The sequence below is a fragment of the Catharus ustulatus genome, chromosome 25, assembly GCF_009819885.2.
Source record: "Catharus ustulatus isolate bCatUst1 chromosome 25, bCatUst1.pri.v2, whole genome shotgun sequence".
Taxonomy (NCBI): Eukaryota; Metazoa; Chordata; class Aves; order Passeriformes; family Turdidae; genus Catharus; species Catharus ustulatus.
Window position 1 is genome coordinate 4898158 of NC_046245.1, and position 21828 is coordinate 4919985.

Here is a 21828-nt window from a genome sequence, read left to right on the forward strand (position 1 = left end):
TGAAAATAATTTAGTGTCCATTCTTAATTGGACAGTTAGGCCTTAAAAAGCCTTGTAAAGAGAGAGCTCCATCTCCATTTTTAGCTTGTTAGCTAGAAGTGCTGTAGAAGTCACTGTGACACAGGTAAGAATTAATAAACATCTGAGTCCAAACAAGAAATATAATCTCTCAAGCTTTTAATCCTGACTCTGGCAGAAAAAAAGAAGATAAAAAGTGACACTATCCCTGCCCTTTGGCAGTGGGAAGCCATTCTTCCTGTCCAGGTCCTCATGAAGAGTTCTCCACTTTTCTTGTAGCCCCTCCAGATAGGGGAAGGTGCTGTGAGGTCTTCACACAAATCCCACCTTGTTCAACCTCTTAGTGCCCTTCCCAAAGTTGATCAGGAGCAGCCTGGAGCAGACCCAAGGCTGAGGAGGGCAATCAGAGCCAGACCTGCTCCAAAGTTTTCTTCTCAAGTAGGAAGAAGTGGAGAGCACTTTTCACAGCACTGACCAAAAGTACTGGGGCTTGTTGGGGACGCTGCAGTTTGTGGCTCAAGGAGTGCTGGCTGTGCTGCCTTTAGAACATCACTGCAATGAGGTTTGGGATGAAGTGAACTTTGAGATCCTCTCAGCACAAATGCTGGGAACACTTCCCTGCCAAACCAGGCTCTGATGGCAAACTACTCCTAATCAAGACTCCAGAATCCCAACCCACACTTAATGAAGCAAGGAGACAAAACCTTGTAGCTCTCCATGCCCTGCCTGTTCTTTACTCCACATTTACAACAATTTTTAAAGGAGCCAAACAAGTCACATATAATTTATACTTTAATACAGAAAAGAAACCATACATCTGGGGTTCATACACAGCACAGGAGCACTTCAGTACATCTAGAGTAAGACAAAATTTGACCTTGTACTTGAAGTAGGTGACCATGAGAGGAGGAAAAGCAAACACTTAAAATCTGATTCAGTGTTCCAATGGAACTCACTCCAATAAAATTTTAAAACCAAAATGAATAATTACTTGGGAAAACCAATAAACTACAGTGGTAAGTGGAAATCATGGGAGCTGGATAATGTCCATCCCAAGCTCCAGCTGATTGCACAGGGAACCACAAGCTCCTACAGGAACTGAGAGTCTGTAACTCCCCAGAGGGCCTGGTGCAGTTTAATGAACTTCCTGCATCCTTCCAGAGGCTGAGCTGACCCTGGGCTCAGGGACACACTGGGTGGGATTTGGTTTGGCTGGACATGGAACTTCAGCTGTCAGATCCCAAAAGGTGCTGCTGAGGTGCAAATCTCACACAGTCCTGAGGAGGAGCTCTGAACAACACCCACACTTCAGTCCTTAGAGCAGAATGTGTGGAACCTCCAATTCCAGCTCAGCTGGGCCATACCAACACTCATTTACTTAAACCTGACACTGCTGGGGACATAAATACACCCTAGAAAACATCAACACAGAGCCTGGGGGCCACCACTGCTGGGCACTCAGGGCCTAGGGACAGGTTCCTTCACTGCTGGGCTCACCAGTGCTGCTGTTTGTGCTGAGAACAGCTCATCACCACGGCAAGGAGTGGGGCTGGTCTGGCCCCTGGTGGAGATTCATGGTCCCTGTCTTCCTTTCTGTACCACATAAACAGCAATAATGAGTGTCTGCACATCACCCCAGCTCTGTGCAGGCACCAAAGGACACTTCTCTCTACTGACCCAGGTACACACAGGGAGGAGTTTTCAAAAATAGTCAAGTGGAATTTGGGCATCTGAACACCTGGGACTCTTAGGAGGTCCTGAAATCTTCCCATAGGCACTTCTTTTTAGAAGAAATCTATTTGCTGCACTTGGGAAAGAAGCTAAGAACAGAAACACTGAAAGAATGGAACTAAAATTTGCCTTGGCAGAGATTTGTTACTTGCAACTAAAAATTTCTGCTTGATTTTGTTATGTTACTTGCACTGAAAACCACAAACACCTTAGCAGCAACCAGAGCAAACTTCACTGCTCAATCCACCATGCTCTTGGTAGTCAAGAGAACAATAAAAAGTTGCTTAATGTTGCAAAAAAGGATTAAACTTTCTAGGGCCAGACTGATACCTACACCTCAGTTTTGCCAAGTCTGACCAGGTTACTCAACCCCCACACAATCCAGGTTTCAACACCTTTGCCAGAGCAGCACTGACCTGCCCAGCTTTGTAAGGAGCTCTGTCCTCTTTCTTCTTGAATGGTTTCAGCTTTTCTTTGCTCCAGCACCACGTTTAAAAACTCTGGTTTGGGTACACAGAGCCTTTACAGAGCCAGCAGAAGGGATGGCTTTGTGAGGCAGCCCCATCCTGGTGCCCTCAGCTCGGCTGGGGCAGTGCAGAACTCACTGTGTGCTCATCAAGGGTTAAACCAGTTCCTGCTGGGAACTCCCACAGGGAATTCCTGCTTGTAACTCCCACACGGAACTCAGTGCTGCAGGAACAGGACCAGTGAGGCTCCAATCCACCTGAGCTAAAGCAGCCTGGATGGAGTGTGCCTGTTCTTACAGTCACAGCTTTGCTGACCCAAATTCCCAGAACAGGACAATGCACTCAGAGCAGCAGAGAGCTGCTCCCAGGTTTGTGCATTTTTCTCTACTCAGGGCTGGTTTACTGCTGGTACTTCTTACCTGCCTGACAGCAAAATGGTCCAGTCAGTTCAAACTGGGAAGGAAGTAGATGGCTTTGTAAAGCTGCAGCAGCAGCTCCTTGGAGAGTCTGCAGCAATTCTGACTAAGGTTGATAAGACCAAGGATTTTACTCAGCTAGTAAACTGGGAGCTCCTCCAGTGCCTTTGTCTTAGCAGGGGGACAGAGAAGACAGGTCAAAGTTTTCAGCATGCATAGTCACCTCTAGAAAACTGCTTGTATCTATCTGGCTATTAACAGGTTTATTTTATTGGTAAAATATCAGCTACAGTCTCTTTTGGGTTTTCCTTCAGCATGATCGATTCATTTTACTGAATTTAACAGAAAACATCCCTAAAAACAATGATTCCATCCCACAGAGAAGTACAGATGGGGAATTCCTGTGAACAGGCATGTGCTTCCTATGGAACTGCTTCCTCCTTCCCTAGGGCAGCAGGACACCACGCTGGATCCAAAGCCAGGTGGCAGTGCAAACAGATTCCTCTGCACTCAGGGCTTTGCTGTCACACTGTGCTACATTTCTGCTGGTTGATGTAGAATATCATCTGTCCTGCTTTGATGTTCACTCCTCTGTAGCTCACAAAAACAAAGCTGTGCCTAATCATAAAGGAAAGCTTTGTCTTGACAGGCCCAGAATTTCCTCTCTCATGTCAAACAAGATGTTCCTACACACTTGTGCTCTTCTTTCAGAAGTTTAGATAAAATATTCAGCACCCACAATCCAGAAGCCTTTGTAGTAGAAACAACAGGTCATTTCTTTTAGTCTGAGGAGATGTTGCTTTTGATTGCACAATTAAGACTATGGAGTGTGGCTCTTTATTAACATGCTTGAAATATGACAACGTAGTAAGAGCACGAAGGAGGATAAAGCACCTTGCAGGAGTCTGTGTCCCATCACTGGGATGAAAGCACGGCAAGATCCCACATCCAGCAGGACTGTCCTCCCTGAGCCGAGCTAATCCGGCAGATCGTTCACAACCATTTGGGAGAAGGGGGCGTTCAGCCTGTCCAGTTCATCCACTTGTGGGGGGTGGTGCATTAGCACCTCGTGGTCCTCTGACACATCATCCCCCACGGTGACCAGGTTTGTGAGGGATTTGCTGCGCACGCACTGGAAATCCACGTGGCGGCTCTTGCCCTCCTCCTTCTCCCAGGACATCTGGATGAACGGGCGCTGCACGTAGTTGTAAATCACCTCAGAGCGGCCACCAGGCCTCCTCTTCACTTTCTCCTTGCAGGTGGGATACCCTGGAACACAGACAGCCACTCACTTCCACTGCACCTCACAAAGGGACAACAGCATTCCAGAACATGCAGGCAGGAGTGACTCTGGGGTCAGGTACACACAGCTCAGTAAACAAATGCTCAGATTCCAGACAGATGCTCAGATTCCACATTTAGCATTATTGTCTTGCAAAAGACTGTTCTCTTTTCACCTGTAAAAGAGTCCTGGAAGGCTGGATGTCCTTCAAGAAGGAAAACTTAAAGCTCCAGGAGCAGGTCATCCCCATGTGCCAAAAGATGAGCCAGAGAGGATGAGAAGGAAAAAGGGGCAGATAAATCAGGAGGACTATGAGGATGTCGTGAGGTTATGTGGGGAGAAAATGAGGAGCCAAGGCTGAACATGAGCCCAGGTGGGCAACAAGGCCAAGGGCAGCTGGGCTGTACCAGCCATGGTCTGTCCAGCAGGCCCAGGGCAGTGATTGTCCCCCTGTGCTGGGCACTGCTGAGGCACTTTGAATATGAGTTCAGTTTTGGGCCCCTCACAAGAAGAAAGACATTGAGGAGCTGGAGCATGTCCAGAGAAGGAGCCCCAGGAGAGGCTGAGGGAGGTGGGAAAGAGGCTCAGCCTGGAGAAAAGGAGGCTCAGGGGGGACCTTCTGGCTCTGCACAATTCCCTGACAGGAGAGGGCAGCCAGATGGGGGTTGGGCTCTGCTCCCAGGGAACAGGGACAGGACAAGAGGAAACAGCCTCAAACTGTGCTGGAAGGGTTTACATTGGATATTAGGGAAAATTTCTTCCCTGGGGTTTTCCAGTCCTGGCACAGGCTGTCCAGGGCAGCACTGGAATCACCATCCCTGGAGGGATTTAAAAGATGTGTGGATGTGGCACTTAGGGATGTGGTGGGTTTAGCAGTGCTGGGTTAATGGCTGGACTCAATCATCTCAGAGGGTTTTTCCAACCTAAATAATTCCATGATTTTCTGACAAGAGGGTGCAGCAGTGTGTGTAGTCAGTCTGCAGGTGCTGCACAGCACCAGCCATTCTGTGAGCAAACACAGCTACTATAAAAACACATCTCCCAGGACAGAGCTCAGCATTCTCTAAGCTCCCTAAGGGAATGCTTGGATCAGCAGGTGGAAGCATTTGACTCCTGTTTCCTGTTTATTCATTCCTCAGGAGACAAGTCTTTTTCATACATGTCATGTACTTTTTACTCTCCTTCAACTTTTAACCCCCCTGGCTAATTTCAGTGGAACACAGTGGAGGTAAAGGAAAAACATGCTGAATTTTAACTGGTTTCATAAAGATAAATGTAAAACACAGAGTAAACAAGGAAATGCCTGGAGCCCAGAAGAAATCAGGCTTTGCTGGCTGTGGAGTCACCTGGTTATGCATTTCCCTGGCTGAAGCAGCACTTTACCTTCGATGCCAATGCGAATGTTCTTCAGGCCCCGCTCCTTTAACACAGCTTTGGCCACGTCCCGGTTCTCGATGTACTTGAAGAATCTGTACAGCTTGGAACTGTAAAGGACTTGAGAAATAAAAGGGGTGATTAGAATCTACAAAGAGGAACCTTCTCCCTGCTTCTGACATGCCCTGCTGGTGCCAAAAGCCAGGTGTGGATTCCAAGAATTATTTCAGGTGCCTGTTTTCCTCATTAGTATTAATTGTACTTCCTTGTGGGAGGGCAGAGATGCACATCACAGTCTTGATAGACTGGGTGGTGATGGGAGTGTAAAGCAAAGAATATTCCCTCACTAAGGAGCCAGGAAAAGGTTGAGGGGGAGGTAGAAACAGAAGGACAAGGCAGTGAGTGCTGGGATCAGTTCTAACTAGCCAGGCATCCTGTCTCCAGAGCACACAAATCAGGGTTCCACGTGCCAGCATCTCCTCCTGGAGGAAGCCACTTTGGGAATGTGTCCTTTCCTTATGGTTGGGTGTGGGAGATAGGTTGAAAAGATAGTACAGAAGGCAATCCCTCCTGATGAATTACTGATTATTGAGGAGTGGAAACATCTGTGCCTGCCCAGTGAGTGTGGGTGTTATAAAAGAGTGAGTTAGCTGGCCACAAGTTAGAGCTTAAGACAGTCTGATACAGTTTGAGGTGGAGTCTGCTGGCTGTGATGTGAGGAGATAAGGGACAGATAAGGTAAGAAGATGTTGTGTGAGGGACAGACAGGGTTAGGTAAGGTAAGGGACAACTTGGGGTTAGCCAGTCATGCAGAAGGAAGAAGGAAACTTGAGGAGAAGAAGGAGTCAGTGCTGTGTGAAGGAAGGAGTTGCTTGAAGGAAGCCCATTGAAAGAAGGTGTGAGAAGTTTTTTAATAAAGGACTGGTAGTGATGCCAGTTGTGTCTGTCTTGACACTGCAGTAGCTGTGTGTGTGTGTGGAGCAGAGTGCAGAGCCCTCACTTTGTGAATACTCCTCTCCCATGGGAGGTGGATGATCCTCATCCCAGTCCACGGTGTCCTCGTCGGTCAGCACCACGATGTGACACTCGCGCTCGCCCTTCCTGGCACTGTCCACCATGATGGGCAGGATCAGCTCCTCCAGGTAGGAGTCAAACTGCTTGTGAGCCCCATCATTGGAGAGCTCGTGTAACAGAGCACCTGAGGAGACACACAGCACAGCAGCTTTGTTATAGCATGCAAATAGCTCAGCTCTGCACTTCCCAGATCCATCCAAGAGCACTGCCAGAATTGCTGTTCAGATAAAATGCTCAACATATGTTCAGACACATTGACAGCCTCCAGATCCAGAACTGGCAAAGTCAGAAGTGCAGACTGCATCTCAAATGGGATGCAAATTTCACTGCAGAACCATTCCATTCCCATTAAAAACCCACCAAGCTCCAATCAATACAGTGAAACAGCAACAGACTGAATAATTAATTCATTATGATACTTAACTTGAATTTCCAGCAACAACCTCTGCCCTTGAAAGTACATTTTGCTGCCTTCTCTATGATCACTCACCAGAGAACAGGGCAGGAAATTCCACCCACAGCCTGTGTTATGATACCACACTCCCCATTTTGGTAGAGTGCCTTTCACAGACCTGCCTGAGTTAAAAGTACTTATTTTTGCCAGCATGCCCACCAAAAAGCTGCTCCAAATCAAATCCCTTCATGACCAGGAATTCTACTACTCTCCAGATTTGGTATCCTTGGCTCCTGCTCTGCCCATCAGCTTTAGCTTAAATTATTCATGATTCTCTGGTACATTTTGGATAGGGGTTCTAATCCTGCTTTTAGCCTTCATTTTGTTGGCAGTAACAGCAAGCTCTGCTCAGCCTCTGTTAGAAAAAGAGACTAAAATGTTTATCATTTGCTTTTGGAGCAAAGCACCTGTGTTCTGAAGGTTCCAGTCACTTCACTTTGGATTGAAGCAGCCAAAAAAAAGCAAAAATAAGTATTAAATGCAACTTGATCCCCAGTGAAATCTACACCTTCATGCTTAAACTAAAGCACAACATTAAGAACTGCACTGAATCAGGATCAGAGTGCTGAATGCCCTGCAGATGATCTCCTAAGAGCTGATTTCTCTCCATACTTACTTAAATCTTGACATTTGATTGTGTTGAAATCAAAGTTTATGCAGAGGTAATCACATGTGTCTCGAAGGTCTGGGATGGAAATCCCATCAGGGCAGTTAATGATTCCGGTTTTGTAATAATCCTGTGAATAAAAGGTCAGTTTTTGGAGAGAAAAATTAAGAACATCTTGAACTATGACAATTCTTACTTAGTTCTTTAGTTTGTTTACTAATATTGGAGAGACACTGGAATTATTTATAGCTCTGTGTACAGTAAAACAGCCCTGCTTGTCTGAGAATCTACATCTTTTTGCAGATCCTCTGGGGTCTGACAAATGATGAGCTCCAGTTAAACTTTTCCATGGCACAGCTTTCTTAACATCTCCTATGCAATATATATTTATATGCAACCACAAGGTCAGGATCCAGTTCAGGGATCACAACAGCAGGACACCATCAAATATCTGAAATGTGGACTCATACCAAAGCCTGATATATTTTTTTCTTTAGAAATCACAATGCAAAGCATAAATGCAGAGTGTCCCAGGGAGTGCAGCTGCCTGGAGATGGCTCAGCAGTGCACATGTGATGAACAGATTGTTTGATTGCAGAGCTGCCCTTACCAGCACGGTGCGGAACACGGCTGAGCTGATCCCTTCTGCGATCTCGTACTCGCCCTTCTCATTTGGCCGGGTGAAATTGTATTCTCTGCCTGGCCCAAACATCCTGAAGAGGTAAAGAAGCATGTAAGTGCACAAGGACTTCAAAATGCATTTATTCCAGAGACAAAATGGTGTATTAGGGTTAAAAAAACTTCTTTCCTGTGAGGGCAAGGAGGTCCTGGCAGAGGCTGTGGGTGCCCCAGCCCTGGCAGTGTCCAAGGCCAGGCTGGACAGGGCTTGGAATAACCTGGGATAGTGGAAGGTGTCTCTGCTTGTGGCAGGGGGTGAAATGATTTTAGCTCTAAGGTCCCTTGCAGCTGAGGTCATTCCATGATCCTGTGAGGAAGCCCAGCAGTGACATAGAGACACAGTAACTTAAATCCAATCTCTTTCTTAGTAAATAAGGACAAGAGCTGGCTCAGGGAGGCCTGGCCTCTGCTGCTATGGCTCCTGCACTCTAAGGAACAAACCAAAGGAACAGATCACTCAGTCCTGGGGTACAAAATCCCCTGTCAATAAAGCTCTTGCACTGACCTACACCAGACAGCTCCACATGGCTTTAGATGCCTTGTTTTACACAATACCCCATGCAAGCGGCAGTGACCCAAGAGAACCCTTTGGTCAGAGAGTGGGGACAGTGCTGGCAATACAGAACATGAGGATTTCCTGGTGCAGCAACAGACTCCAACCTCTCAGCAGGAGCTGAGTAACTTCTCTTTCAGGACAGTATGGAGAGGTGGTAGCAGGAGGGGATGGAGCATTAGCATATTCCCCATCCAGGAGCAAGATTATCAGCTGGGGACAGATGTACAGCTGACAGACCAGGCAAACACTTGGGGAGAAGGCAAAAGGAGACCACCTTTGGCTAAAAGTGTGCATTTTTGGATGGCCATGGACCAAAGGGAGAATTATCTAAAGAACTACCAACTCCCCATCTGGTCAGGTCTTCTGGGCCTCACTCACAGCCAGATTCTGACTGAGGTCACCACGTGTACAGATGAAACCACAATAAAAACATCACACGTTTATTCCATTAAAAAAAACATTTTAGACTCTCTTGAAGGTACCAGGAGTGACCCACCTTCCCAGCATGGTGTCAGGGTGAGCAGTGAAGATCTGGGGGTTCACTGCAAAGCGGGTGCCATCCACCACCAGGGTCACTTTCTCTGGAGCTACTGTCTGGGAACTGCTGCTTGAAGACAATGCACAGCATCCATGGCGTTCCTGGGTATTAAAATATTCCAGCTGTCTCTTATTTCCATCTGGGATATGGCAGTTGTGAGGTTCTTCAGGAGCAGGCAGCATGCCACTGATCTGGGGACTTACTGGGCAAGCGTTCTGTCGGCATTCAGAATCCAAACCTGAGGGACAAACAAACATTGCAAGGGGAGGAGAGAATTCATTGAAAAACATCATTTCATAGTAACACTTCCTACTGAAATGAGAAAACTGATTCATGCAATAATTAAGGATGCCATAAATGTCAGGGTGATGTTATATGACATAAAACCAGACTGTTATTGAACTGAACCAGCAGCTGGATGTTTTGGTGAGCCACGGGACTTAATGTTCCCTGTCAAAGCAAGATAGATTCAGATCTATCTGAAGAGCAGGAGCACAGGAATTAAACAAGGCCACAAATCCAGAGCCAGCCTGCTGGCAGGACTCCCACAGGAAGCTGAGCAGCACACACACCTCACAGAGTGGTGTAAGGCAGCAGTGCCCAGTGCCAGCCCTGGTGGGCACACAGGAGAGTCCAGATGGCTGCAGTGAATCTGATCAGGGCCAGCTCCAGGCTGGCCAGGCCATTGCTGTGGGATGGGCTTGCCAAGATGCTGAACTCTGCTGTGAACTCCTGTCCTTTAGAGCAGCCTGGCACAGGCAGGGCACATACTCCCCAGTGCACACTGCCCTGTGACACTGCAGTATTTCCCAAAACAGAAAAAAGCCCCAAAAATAATCTCCCTTAAAGATTACAAGGTTGAGGATATTATCCTTACCCTCAGTCCTGGGAACTGCAGGGCTGTGACCTCCTAACACCACAGAACTTTCTTCTGACTCATGGGCTGCTACAGTTCTGTTTTCCACAGGACAACTGGACTCCAGATTTCTCACCCAGTCTGTGCCCCCAGCACAGTTCCCATTCATGCTGGGCCTCCGTGCTGTGAGGAGTTGGTGGCGTTTCCTAAGAGAAGAGCTGGAGAGAAAATCCAGGTCGTTAGTTTTGGAAGAAACTCCCAAGCAATGAAGTTCAAATGCCTGTAACTGGTACCACAAACAAGGTCCCTCAGGCTCAAAAGGCATTTCTTCAGGGATTTAATTGTTTCAGAGGCTTATGGTGCTACTTATGCCCCTAGCCTCACCTGGGAAGAGGGGAGAAAAGATTTTAAAGGAATCAGGGGTCTATTTAATCTATTTAATCTATAGATCTTCACTTTTTTAAAGCTAAGTCTAAAGCCACTGAAGTCTTTAGATCACATGTGTGTTCCTGCAAATACCTTCCTGGCAACTCCTCCAGATCTCTACAGCCCTTTAAAAATGTTTATATTCTTTCAGTCCTGGCCAAATGAGCTCTGTAACATGGTTACAGCCTGAAATATCACATTTTCCCAGTAAACAGCTCAGGTCCTGCCTCTTAACCACTCTGAGGTTTGACAGGAGGTTCCCTAGTCCCAGTTACTGCTTGGTTTTGGTTCTTTCTTCTTGATTTATGCCATGCTGTCACACAGTGCTCCCCCAGTATTTAACCCACTGCAGTCCCACAACAAACACTTGCAGAGTGCAGCACATCCATGGTTGGAGCAGTCCCACAATGCTTAAATCACTGCCACTCACATCTGGAGTGCTCTTCCAGCACATGCAGACACAGCTTCCTTTCTTCCCAAGTAAAATTTCTTCCTCCTTCTATCTTTCAGACTCACTTTGTATCTCCTAACAGATCAGATGTCTTTGCTGTCGCTTTCCCTCATTCCCTCTGGTGTTTGTTTTGCCCTGGACAAGAACCAGCTCTCCTTTCTCAGCTTCAAGTGTTTTCCTTTCACTCTCTCAAACATAAACCATCAATTTCCTCATTAATGAATTTTTCCACTTTCCCCCCTGCAGAACAATTGCCCTGTGTCTTTCCCTTGGCTGAGTGGAGACTGCAGGGCCTGCGGGTGCCATCTCTGAGCCTGGCAGAGACAAGCAGATAAAACACAGCACCAATAAAACAGCAAAATGCTAAGTCAGAGTTGCTGAGTTTTCTGGCCAGCACCTGCTGAGGGTGAAGGCTTTAATGAGCAGTTCAGTGGTGGATTTCAAGCCCATCGTTACTGGTAGTCTGAATTAAGCATTTTGTTCTTAATGAGAATTTTAAAAAGGAATAACAATTCACTCCTTTTGTTCTGTAAACCCAAATCTAAGTTGCCAGCATTATTATATCTCTATATTTTTAGAAAATCTGCTGCTTACACATCACATGATGGTCATCCAAAGGAAACCATTTCTTTTTTTAAAGGCTCTGGCTGGCAGTACAGTAACACAAGGAGCTCCCAGGGGTCATCTCAGTCCCAGCAACCTGAACAGCACCCAGAGCACTGCCTCCTCCTCTGCTCTCACCAAAATACCCAGTGTGGGGAAACTCCCTCTCCCCACACCTTCCAGGCTGCTTTTCTGACTGCCTGGATCCTGGAGAAACCCCTCAGCAGTCCCAGCAGAAACCCCTGTGGATGCTGCCTTGTACCTGGGAATGGGCTCATGGAATATCTTGAGTTAGAGGAGAACATCAGCATGAATCCACCTCCCTGCTGCTCCTGGGAGCACCCACAGCTGAACTGTGTGACCAAGCACCCTGCAGGGAGAACCATGGAATATCCTGAGCTGGGAGGGCCTCACAGGGATCACTGAGTCCAGCTCCTGGCCCTGCACACACACCCCAACAATCCCACCCTGTCCCAGGAGCTCTGGCACCTTGGGGCTGTGCCATTCCCTGGGGAGCCTGGGCAGTGCCCAGCACCCTCTGGGGGAAGAGCTTTCCTAACATCCAAAGTGGGATGGACCTGGTCACACATGAACAAATCTTTTAGCTGAACAAAGGTAACACAAACTCCCTGTGGACAGCCTGAGCAATGCTCTGCCCTCTTCTCTCGTGTGTCAGAGCAGCAAAGGGGTGGCAGAGAGTCCAGGAGTGCTGGGCAGTGGGACACAGGGGTGTGGAGGGAAATCTAAATATGAAAACCCACACACTCTAAAACACCCTGGAGGGAAAAAAAGCCCAAACTCCCCCCTGCTCCCCCCTGCAAAGTCTTTAAATCAATTCCAGAATTGACAATATGTCCAGTGGAACAAAAAGTCAACTATTCCCCTTTTCACAGCACTGTAATTACTGTGAGGAAATGGAACTTTTCAAGATTGCAAATGTTAAAGTAATTATACAACTAATATTGTGATTTCAAACACATTCACTGAATTACTACATTGTATGTTTTGACCCTGAGATTGGCTGGAGCATGATGCTGATAACACCAAGGTTGTACATTCAATCCCTGCATGGGCCATTCGCTGAGGAGCTGGAATTAATGATCCTTGTGGGTCCCTTTCAACTCAGAACATTCTGCAATCTGTAATCTGAACCAAAATGCCTTAAAATTTGGTAACTGCACTGAAAGCCAAAACCTGTTTTTTAAAATGCAGTTTGATTTACTTAAGGAAAGGAATTTTGAGATGGAGAAAACAATACTCTGGTTGAGCAGATATATAACCCTAACCCTAAGTAAAAGCCCTTAAAGGGAATCATTCTTGAGACCTGGTGGCTATCAGGAGGAACCCCCAGAATGTTCTGGGTGGGAGGGACCTTAGAGCATCTCAAGGGACACCTCCCACTAGCCCAGCTTGCTCAGAGGAGCACACACCACTCTGGGTTGTGGCTCAGGAACTCTTTTCCCTCTGCATTAACTTTCCTGTACTGAAACAATATCCCTGACAAAGCTGATGGCACCACACTCACCAGGGAACAGAATTTGCTCTGTGAGCTGACAAGAACTCCATTAAGAAAACAAGATAAGCATAAAATTTACTTCTTGGGCCTCTTCCTTCCAGAGTGCTCAACTGCTGCAGCTCTGCCAACAACCTCCCCAGGTGGTTCCTGAACAATCTCTTGATTATTTAATGCATTACTCAGCAGAGAGGAGAAAATAGGCAGGAAATCAGATCAATAAGCAGAGCATATGAAGGCAAAGAGCAGCTTTATTCAGGGACACTCAGATTCCATAACTCCCCCAGAGCTCTGCCTTACAATCCCATTGAAATGATGTCAAACAGCACAAAACACCAACAGACTGAATTTCACAATAACCAAACTGGCTTGGGTGAATGTTGAAATCTTTGTTCATCACCTCAAGCTCTGAATTAAATGCAGAGACTCTGCACACCCTTCAGCAGAGTCCTTAACTACAGCAGCTCAGAAGTTATTTCCAGTACAATCACCAGTTATACAGGAACTACAATACACCAATTTTCCCTTGTCATTCCTCTCCTTCTGCTGCTTAATCTGCTAAGCAGGATAGTCAGGGGAAAATGCCCCAGCTGTTTGACACCTTTCTCCTCTTTTTCTGTTACATGAAACTGAGCACCAGCAAAACCTGCTAAAAACAGCTGCTCTGTGCAATGTGGTAGCTCTCCCAAGCATAAGATCTGACTTTCCTCTTTCCTGGAAGGGGAACATCCAGTCCTGATCATCTGACCCAGCTCAGGCTGATTGCATTTCCCTGTCTCCTCTTGGCATGCCCAAATCCTGCATGTCATATGTGAGCAGAATTGAGGGAAATGATTAAAGATCTTTTGGCACATCTGGCTGGTACAATAAATCCCCAACCGAGTCATTTAACGTGACAAATACATTGCAAACACACCCAGAACCCAGTGGGGAAACAAGAACATAAAGACTTCAAGGCCAAGCTCCTGCCTGACCAGCTTACAAATGTCCTGGTTTCCTTTCATGCCCAGGATCAAGGAGAACTACCCGTGGTGAGAATGAATGCCTATAAATAATAATTAGCACCATTCAGCTTCAAAGCTTTTTACAAATATTAACTGCTCATTGCTCCTGAGAGCCCTGGGAAGCACTGCAGGGAAGTGTTTTATGAGAGAAAACAGGGACACAGAGACAGAGACCCAATGCTCAGGAGGAGAGCAGCAGCCCCACTGCCTACTCAGGTGTTACTCTGACTTGGAGCACGTTCACAGCTCAGCTCCCTGCCCTGCACCAGCAGCTCCCCTGTGCTAGCAGGACAAACCCTCCCAGCTTTCCACCCTCCTGAGAGGCTCCTTCCATGCACGTTTCCTTCCTCCCTCTGGGAAGTGTAAACTGGCTGGCAGCACAGAATGGCTTAGAGCAGTGAACAGGCACCCTGATGTCTTTCCTCATTTCTCTGGGACTTGTTTGTGTGCTCACATCCTGAAGGATCAGGTAAGGAGCAGTCCACAGAGGAGCTGAAGCCTCACAGCTGGATTGTGGGAGCAGCAAAGGCCTCACATCACATTTAGCATCAGGGATCAGAGAAAGGCTGGGATTTTCAATTTTCTAAAGGGAATCAGTATCAGAATCAAAAATCAAAATTCCCATCTGGCTCTGGCCGCTGATTGTGCCACACTTGGAACATGTGGGCCCCTCCTTCCTCTGAACACAACAATTCAAGAACTGCACAAACATCTCTGTTCTCCAGACCCGGTGCTGGTGGCCCTAAAAGCATCTCTATTTGAACTTGTCTAGAGCCTTGTTTTTCATTGAGGCAAAAACATGGAAGTCATATTTAAATGTTTTTAATCATGAGGAAACACTTTAATTTTGCAATGCACCATTGGTACAAACAATTCATACTGCAAATGCTTTGCAGAGATAAAGAGGCTGATCCCTGCTCTCTGCAATCCTTAAGGAAGTGTTCTGGAATGAGAAGAGGCTGTGACATCTTCAGCACGTTATCCTTCCCCACCCTGAGGAGTCCAGAACACATCCAAAGCCACTTCCCAAGGCACAGAGCTCTCACCCAGTTCCTGGAGGAGCTGAATGGCTTCACTTGCCATGAAAAAAATCCTCAAATACTGCAACATGGCCAGCAGAGAAAACCCATCTAGATACAGCACATTTATTAAGCAAGAGAAAACAAAAGCATCAGTACAAATGTGCTGGTTTCTACTTTTTATCATTGTATTACATAAATACAGTATTTCACCATATTTATAAATATATACTCCTTATCACTGGAATTTTTTAAAAGAGCCATTATAGAGAATTTTAGCTATGAAGAACTATACAGAAACTTCAAAGAAAAATCATGAAAAGCCTGGCTGCCAAAATCCATCGAGGAGTAAAGTTTTTGCTGTAAGACCTGACAGCTTATACAGGGCCTCACTGTCATCTGGCATGGCAAGAGAGAAGGTGTAAGAGAGCAAAAATAGTAGAAATGAGTAGAATTTGGTGAGGAAGCAGCAGCAGTGAGTGAATCAGCTGGTGAACAATCCTCCCCTCTTCCTAAACCACAGCCTAACCATCAGGACTGAAATAAAACTCCAAACAACTCCTTTTTAAGGTGACAACACTGCTTTAAGTCTACAAAAACATTCCCATGTACAATTATTGTCAGAAATGTGAGCAAGCAGGAAACACGCGCACGCAGGGTGTGCCTGACCTAATTCCACAGTCCTGCACCCAGAACAAGATGGATTTCTAATGGAACTGCACGTCTTTCACACTGCCTAAAGCCTGCCTTTCATTTGTGTCCTGCTTTAACCCCACATGCCAACTGAGCTCCAAACAGCCACGTGCTCACTGCTCCCTGTGGGATGGGGACAGGAACTGCTGGGTTGAGATCCAGATAAAGGAAAAGAGAAGGTTGCGGGGAGGCCTCAGAGCACATTCCAGGATCTGAAGGGGCTCCAAGGAAGCCAGAGAGGGACTGCTCATAATGAACTGGAGGGACAGCAAAGGGAAATGGCTTCCCACTGCCAGAGGGCAGGGTTAGATGGGATGTTGGGAAGGAATTGCTCCTGTGAGGGTGGGGAGGCCCTGGCACAGGGTGCCCAGAGCAGCTGTGGCTGCCCCAGCCCTGGAAGTGTCCCAGACCAGGTTGGACAGGGCTTGGAGCAGCCTGGAACAGTGGAAGGTGTCCCTGCCCATGGCAGGGGGTGGAATATGATGAATTTTAAGGTTCCTTCTAACCAAGCCAGTCTGGCATTCTGTGACTCTATAAAAGCTGTGTGTGTAAGTAAAGCAAAAAAAGAATTAATTCCCCACTTCCCATGGGCAGGAATGTGCTCAGCTGTGCCCAGGAAAGCAGGGCTCCATCACCTGGGAAGCAAAACACCATCACTCCTAACGTCCCCTCTTGCTCTCTGTGCTGAGCATGATGCCATAAGGAGTGCAATATCCACCCCTGGGTCAGCTGGCCTGGCTCTGTCCCCCCAGCCCACTGGTGAGTGGGGAGCAAAAATCAGCTTTGGCTCTGTGTGAAACCTGTTCAGCAACAACTAAAACATCCCTGTGTTATCAACCTCTTTTTTTCCAGCAAAATCCAAACCACAGCCCACTAGAAGTTACCAGAAAGAAAACAAACTTTGTATCAGCCAAATTCCACATAAATTCTTAAAAGGTCCCCTTAGAATATGCCAAAAGTTTCTCTAAACATAAAAGCACAGAAACAAATTAGCAATGATTGGCCTTCTACTTAGGAGAGAAAAAGGGCAATCTCATGGGTTTAAGATAAATAAGAGAAGTGTTTCCTGTAGCTAAGGATTAGGGGAATCAGGTCTGAAACACAGCAGGGAATGCAGCTTGGAGATAATGATCTCCCCTGGGATGGGTAACATTGGTTAAATAAAAAAGCAGCCATCAAACTTGATATGAAAAAACATAATATTGACAAGTAGGTAGCAATCCAACTTCTAATTTTCATAACTTTCCTTCTGATCATCAGATGAAGACTTTTCCAGACAGAGAGAAAAAGAGAAAAACCCTCAATTCTGCCTGTCAGCTCAGTTCACCTGCAGTAAAACCTTCCCAGCTGCAGGGAGGCATTCCAGAGGGCTGTGCAGTGACAGGAACACATCCAGCAGAAAGAAAGGCAAAAAGCAAACTTAAAAAAATCACACCATACCTGATGGCTCACTCTGTAACTATGAAGGACCTTAAAGACCCCAGTGCCACTCCTGCCACGGCAGGGACACCTTCCACTGTCCCAGGCTGCTCCAAGCCCCATCCAGCCTGGCCTTGGACACTTCCAGGGGCAGCCACAGCTACTCTGGGCTTGCCCACCCTCCCAGGGAACAATTCCTGCCCAATATCCCACCTGTCCCTCCAGCAATGGGAAGACACTCTCCTTGTCCTGTCACTTCAGGCTCTTGTCCCAAGCCCCTCTCAGCTCTCTTAGGGTCCCTTTAGACATTGGAAGGAGGTCTAAGGTCTCCCTAGAGCCTTTTCCCACCCAGGTTGGACATCCCCAGCTGTCCCATCCTGGCTCCTCAGCTCTGTCCCAGCCAGGGAAATCAACATTTCCAGGCACTGCCCTGTGCACCTGAACCAACAGAGATGCTCAGGGCAAGGTGAGACTTGGCAGCTGTGGGGTTGCCACTCCCTGGCACCTGTCAATAAACCTGGAGCACAACATGGAAGTGCATTTACCTGGGCTGCACCAGAGAGAAAACATCCAACTGCAGCTTCATGTGCTTCTCACAAACCTCCTACTGATCCTCATTTCATTTTCCCAACACAAACACCAGCAGACAGTAAAAGCTGATTTCTAGGTTGGACCAACACAGGCACATGACAAAAAGCTTTCCCCTTGTTATGAAATAACTCTATCAATATACAGAGGATTCATTTTCCATCTGGCTTCAAATGATAGATGGAAAATAATGTCCAGCAGGCCTGATGCAATGCAGGACAGCCTGAAAATGTTGGCAAGAGACAGCAAGGAGGCTGATGAAATGCTTGATTGTTTCTCCCATTCTGTGCATAGTGCTGCACTGTTAGCAAAGTTACTCATTTACTTGAGGCTCAACAAAAATCCACTGTTTCTACAAATGCAATTCAAAACTACAGTTGGCAATATGGGTTTAAGGGTTTAACACTGCACTTGCACACCTTGATTTATGACCTGGGGGTCACCAGGTCCTTTTCTCACCACCAGTGCTCAGTTTCTGCTCTGAGCTGACCCCTCACCAGTGCCCCCTGCTCACAGCAGCTTTTCTTTTGCCAACTTACAATCACCAAGACTGACACCTGCAGAAAAATAATGAAGATTTATTAACTGGATGTAACCTATTACAGACTTTCCCAAAATAGGAAGGTCACACCGTGGCAGCCTCAACAACAGAGCAGATGAAATGCATCCAGCAATGTTCCACCACGGGAGCAAAATTCCTCCCTACAGCAACAAGCTCCTGCTTTTTTATTTCCCTCCCTCTGAGGCCTGGAGTATTCATGTTAGACAGCAAAGCCAAGTGAACTGTACAGGGTATTTCCTCACAATACTGGAATAAAGACAGCCATCTGAAAAACTATATTTGATCCTCATAAAGAGCTTCTTACCACTATGGCAATGGCAGCTTTGCCAGTGCTATCTGATTAAATTCAACACTTTTAATAAAGCTGGCCATGCCCATACAGAACACACACCTCCCTCCTTGGCAGGAGGTTGGAGTGTGCAGATCTGATCAGGCAAAAGGGAAAAAAAACTGCGGTAAAAGATGAGCTGTTGTAAACATAAGCAGGATATTTTTGTCTAGAGACAGGAAAAACAAACGTTCCCTGCTAAAATAAAGTTTTAAGGCAGGTGACACCTGTGAGTTACACCTTCTCTTCACCTGTGTTAAATTAAGCTACAAATACTTAGGTGAAAGCCTGTAACAGGAGCAAATGCTGCAGACAACAGTTTGGCTGTACTCTCTGTTCAACCACTTACTGCAAAAGTACTTACAAAGCTTTCAGAAAATCCCACACACTTCAGCAAAGCATAAAAGCAAGAGCTGCCTTATCCCTTTGGATTTAAAGAAAACAAAAAAAGCTTTTATTTCTCAACTTTTGTTCTTAGGCAGTTAAATCAAACTTGGTTCCAAATTCCCAGGATTTCAATTCCTGCATTTCTATTATGAGCAGTCCAGTTTTTCAATTAAAAACTGCAGCAAACAGCATAAGGACAGATTTCTGAGGGAGCTCTAACAGAGAATCTGATCCACCTGCAAGCAGCAGAAGTTCAGAGCAGAGCTGCTCACCCACATTTCCAGGTGTAACCCTGATGTAACCCCGGTGTAACCCTGTGCCAAGCACCCCTCACTTACTGCCGGCTCATCCGTGCTCGGTGCTCCCTGCACCACGATCCCAAATCCTGCAGGAGCACAGGGAAGCACCAGGGCACAGCAAAGCATCGCAGTTTAAACCCTCGGAGCAGCACTGGTCACTCCCCCAAAGCCCGAGCGGCTGATTCATGTAAATATTTCAGGTTAAAAGTCCCTGCAGCTGATTCATGGAAAGTGTGAATATTATCTGTGCTGGGACAGCTTGGAGTCTCCTCTTTCCAGTAAAAGCCTCTCCAATATCTCTCCCTCTCCAGATTCGTCATTCAGACGGTTTTTGCAGGAATTTTGTGGTAGAAAAGGCTCAATTCTATCAAACCCTTTACAGAAACTGAGGATAAATTGAGTTATTTTATCAGTGCATTGCTGAAGAGCCTCAGTAAGAACCACCCCTTTCCCTGAAGGGCTCTGGTGCAATTCATGTTTACCTCACCTGGAAATGTTACCCTCTGTCAGCTCAAATATTCAATCAATCGATTCTGTTTCATACAGCTGGATTGCTCAGAGACTGCTCCCAACACAATTTCACAAAACAGCAGAATTAAATATATACAAATCATCAATAATTTGTAATTATCATCAATAATATATAATTTTTAACACAAAGAGAGTCTAAACAGGCAGGAAATGATTTTCCTCATGCCAGTGATAAAATACATGTCCTGACAAGTCTGAATGCAAGATGCCTTTAGAGAGCTCTGCACTAAAAACAAACCAAGCAATACAACATAGAAAAAAAACCCAAGTCACTAATTTACTAACTTTCATATGCAAAAGCTTGTTATTACTTTTGGTTTGGGGGCAAGATTTTATTTCTTTAATGTCCAGTTCTCTCATCTGTCTAGATACAGGTGCAATAAAGCACCTGTGGCCTGGCCAAGAGACTGGGGGAATGTAAACAGCAAGAACCTCTAATCACCAAGAGGTGCTGTCCCACACCAGGTGAGGCTGGTGGCCATCATCAAGAGAAAAAAATAGATTTATATGTTTTAATACATAATTTACATAATGTGTATATGTAGAATTTATAAATTAGCTTTAATCATTACCCTATTTGTTTTTAGCACAGCAAATGTCCACTGTGGATCTCTCCAGATGAGCATTGGTGTATTAGCAGTGTGTTTTGAACTACATAAATTTCAACTAATTTAAGTAAAAATTAAAAATTCAGCAGAGACAATATCCTAAACCAAAATTCCTCATTTACAGAACTTTTGGTTTGCTGCAAAAAGTTATCTGACATTCCACCCAGGGCAAAAAGCACCTATTTGTTGTGACTTTTATTTTAAAAAGGCTGTGAGCAGCTCCAAGCTCCACCTTCCTTCCCTGGGAGGGATCCCAACAAGGAACTGCTCACTCATTCCCAGCTCCTCTGCCACAAATCCAACTGCCATTCATTTCTAACCAATGACAAGGCAGAGCTCGCCAAACTAACAATAGGTGGCACGTTTTTGAAAGTTGGATGCAGTTCCAGGAGCTTTCAAAATAATAACAATGACAAAACTCCAAGCAAACCCAAGAAACAAACCCTTGCAATTAGATTTGCAAGGGACTATTGCCACGTTGAGGCTCCAGGTCCTGCAGCAGTTTGTGTCCAGTGTGTTGGATCCCACAAACCTGGGGGTTTTTGAGCTTTCTGGAACTGACTCCCTGGAGAACTCTGCTTTTTCTGAGGTCTTGGAGAAGCTTCCAAGTCTGAGTGATGAAGTTAAAATATGGGTGTGTAGTTAAATAGAAGTGTGTGCTTTCACATGGGTTTTGAATTTGATGTTTTTATGGGATAGTAATAGGTGTGGGACAAGATGGAGGATTTGGGGTGGTGTCTTGGGGTTCATCTTCCTTCTTCTTCATGGTGGAAGGGCAGAACCAGGCTTGGCAGGCCAGGTGTGCTCAGCCAGCCCTGGGGATCCTGCCAGGGGCTCTATCTGCCATCCCCACGGGCACTGCCCTATCTCACCACAACAGCTGCTGCAAGCCTGCTCTGATAAAGTGAACTTTCCTAAGGAAGGGCAGAGATGTTCCTTGAGCTGAGGCACAAAATGAACATCATCAGTGCTGTCCCAGAGCTCTCTGAATCTGACACGTGGTTCAATGCTCATTAAGATACAGACAATAACAAAAAGCAAAACAAACATAAGGCTCCTTTCACGGTTGCATTAGTAACTGCAAGTAGTACTGAGTAATCCGAAACCAAAATAAACACAGCAGTTTTATTTAGCACAATTACAGCTCTTTGGAAAACACCTCCTGGTTTATTTTGAGGAAGGCAAGAGCAGGGGCTACAATTTCAGCTAGGTGAGGCCAACCATCAGCACTCTGGCAATTCATGTCAGCAGAGAACCTGACACCTTATTTTCAAGAACTGAAAAACAGTTCATGATTTCAAACCAGCCAAGGTTTACAAGGGGACATTGGTAAGACAGCTCTTGTT

At 46.1% G+C, this 21828-nt stretch overlaps 1 protein-coding gene across 5 annotated transcripts in view; it reads right to left on the reverse strand.

Annotated features, from left to right (window-relative positions):
• Positions 1-792: 792 nt before the first annotated feature.
• Positions 793-21828, reverse strand: part of KCTD20 (potassium channel tetramerization domain containing 20) — a 29728-nt gene continuing 8692 nt past the window's right edge. For 2 of the 5 annotated variants that reach the window (XM_033080201.1, XM_033080202.1), the window contains 7 exons: positions 10073-10269; positions 9154-9433; positions 8034-8136; positions 7433-7553; positions 6289-6486; positions 5298-5408; positions 793-3901 (listed from right to left, as the gene is read on the reverse strand). In XM_033080201.1, the coding sequence (XP_032936092.1) occupies positions 3609-3901; positions 5298-5408; positions 6289-6486; positions 7433-7553; positions 8034-8136; positions 9154-9433; positions 10073-10220 (1254 nt within the window). In that variant the 5' untranslated portion in view covers positions 10221-10269 and the 3' untranslated portion in view covers positions 793-3608. Of the gene's footprint in view, positions 3902-5297; positions 5409-6288; positions 6487-7432; positions 7554-8033; positions 8137-9153; positions 9434-10072; positions 10270-11793; positions 11874-19382; positions 19487-21828 lie in introns of those variants that run through there. The other 3 variants (XM_033080204.2, XM_033080200.2, XM_033080203.1) reach the window with 3 other exon arrangements.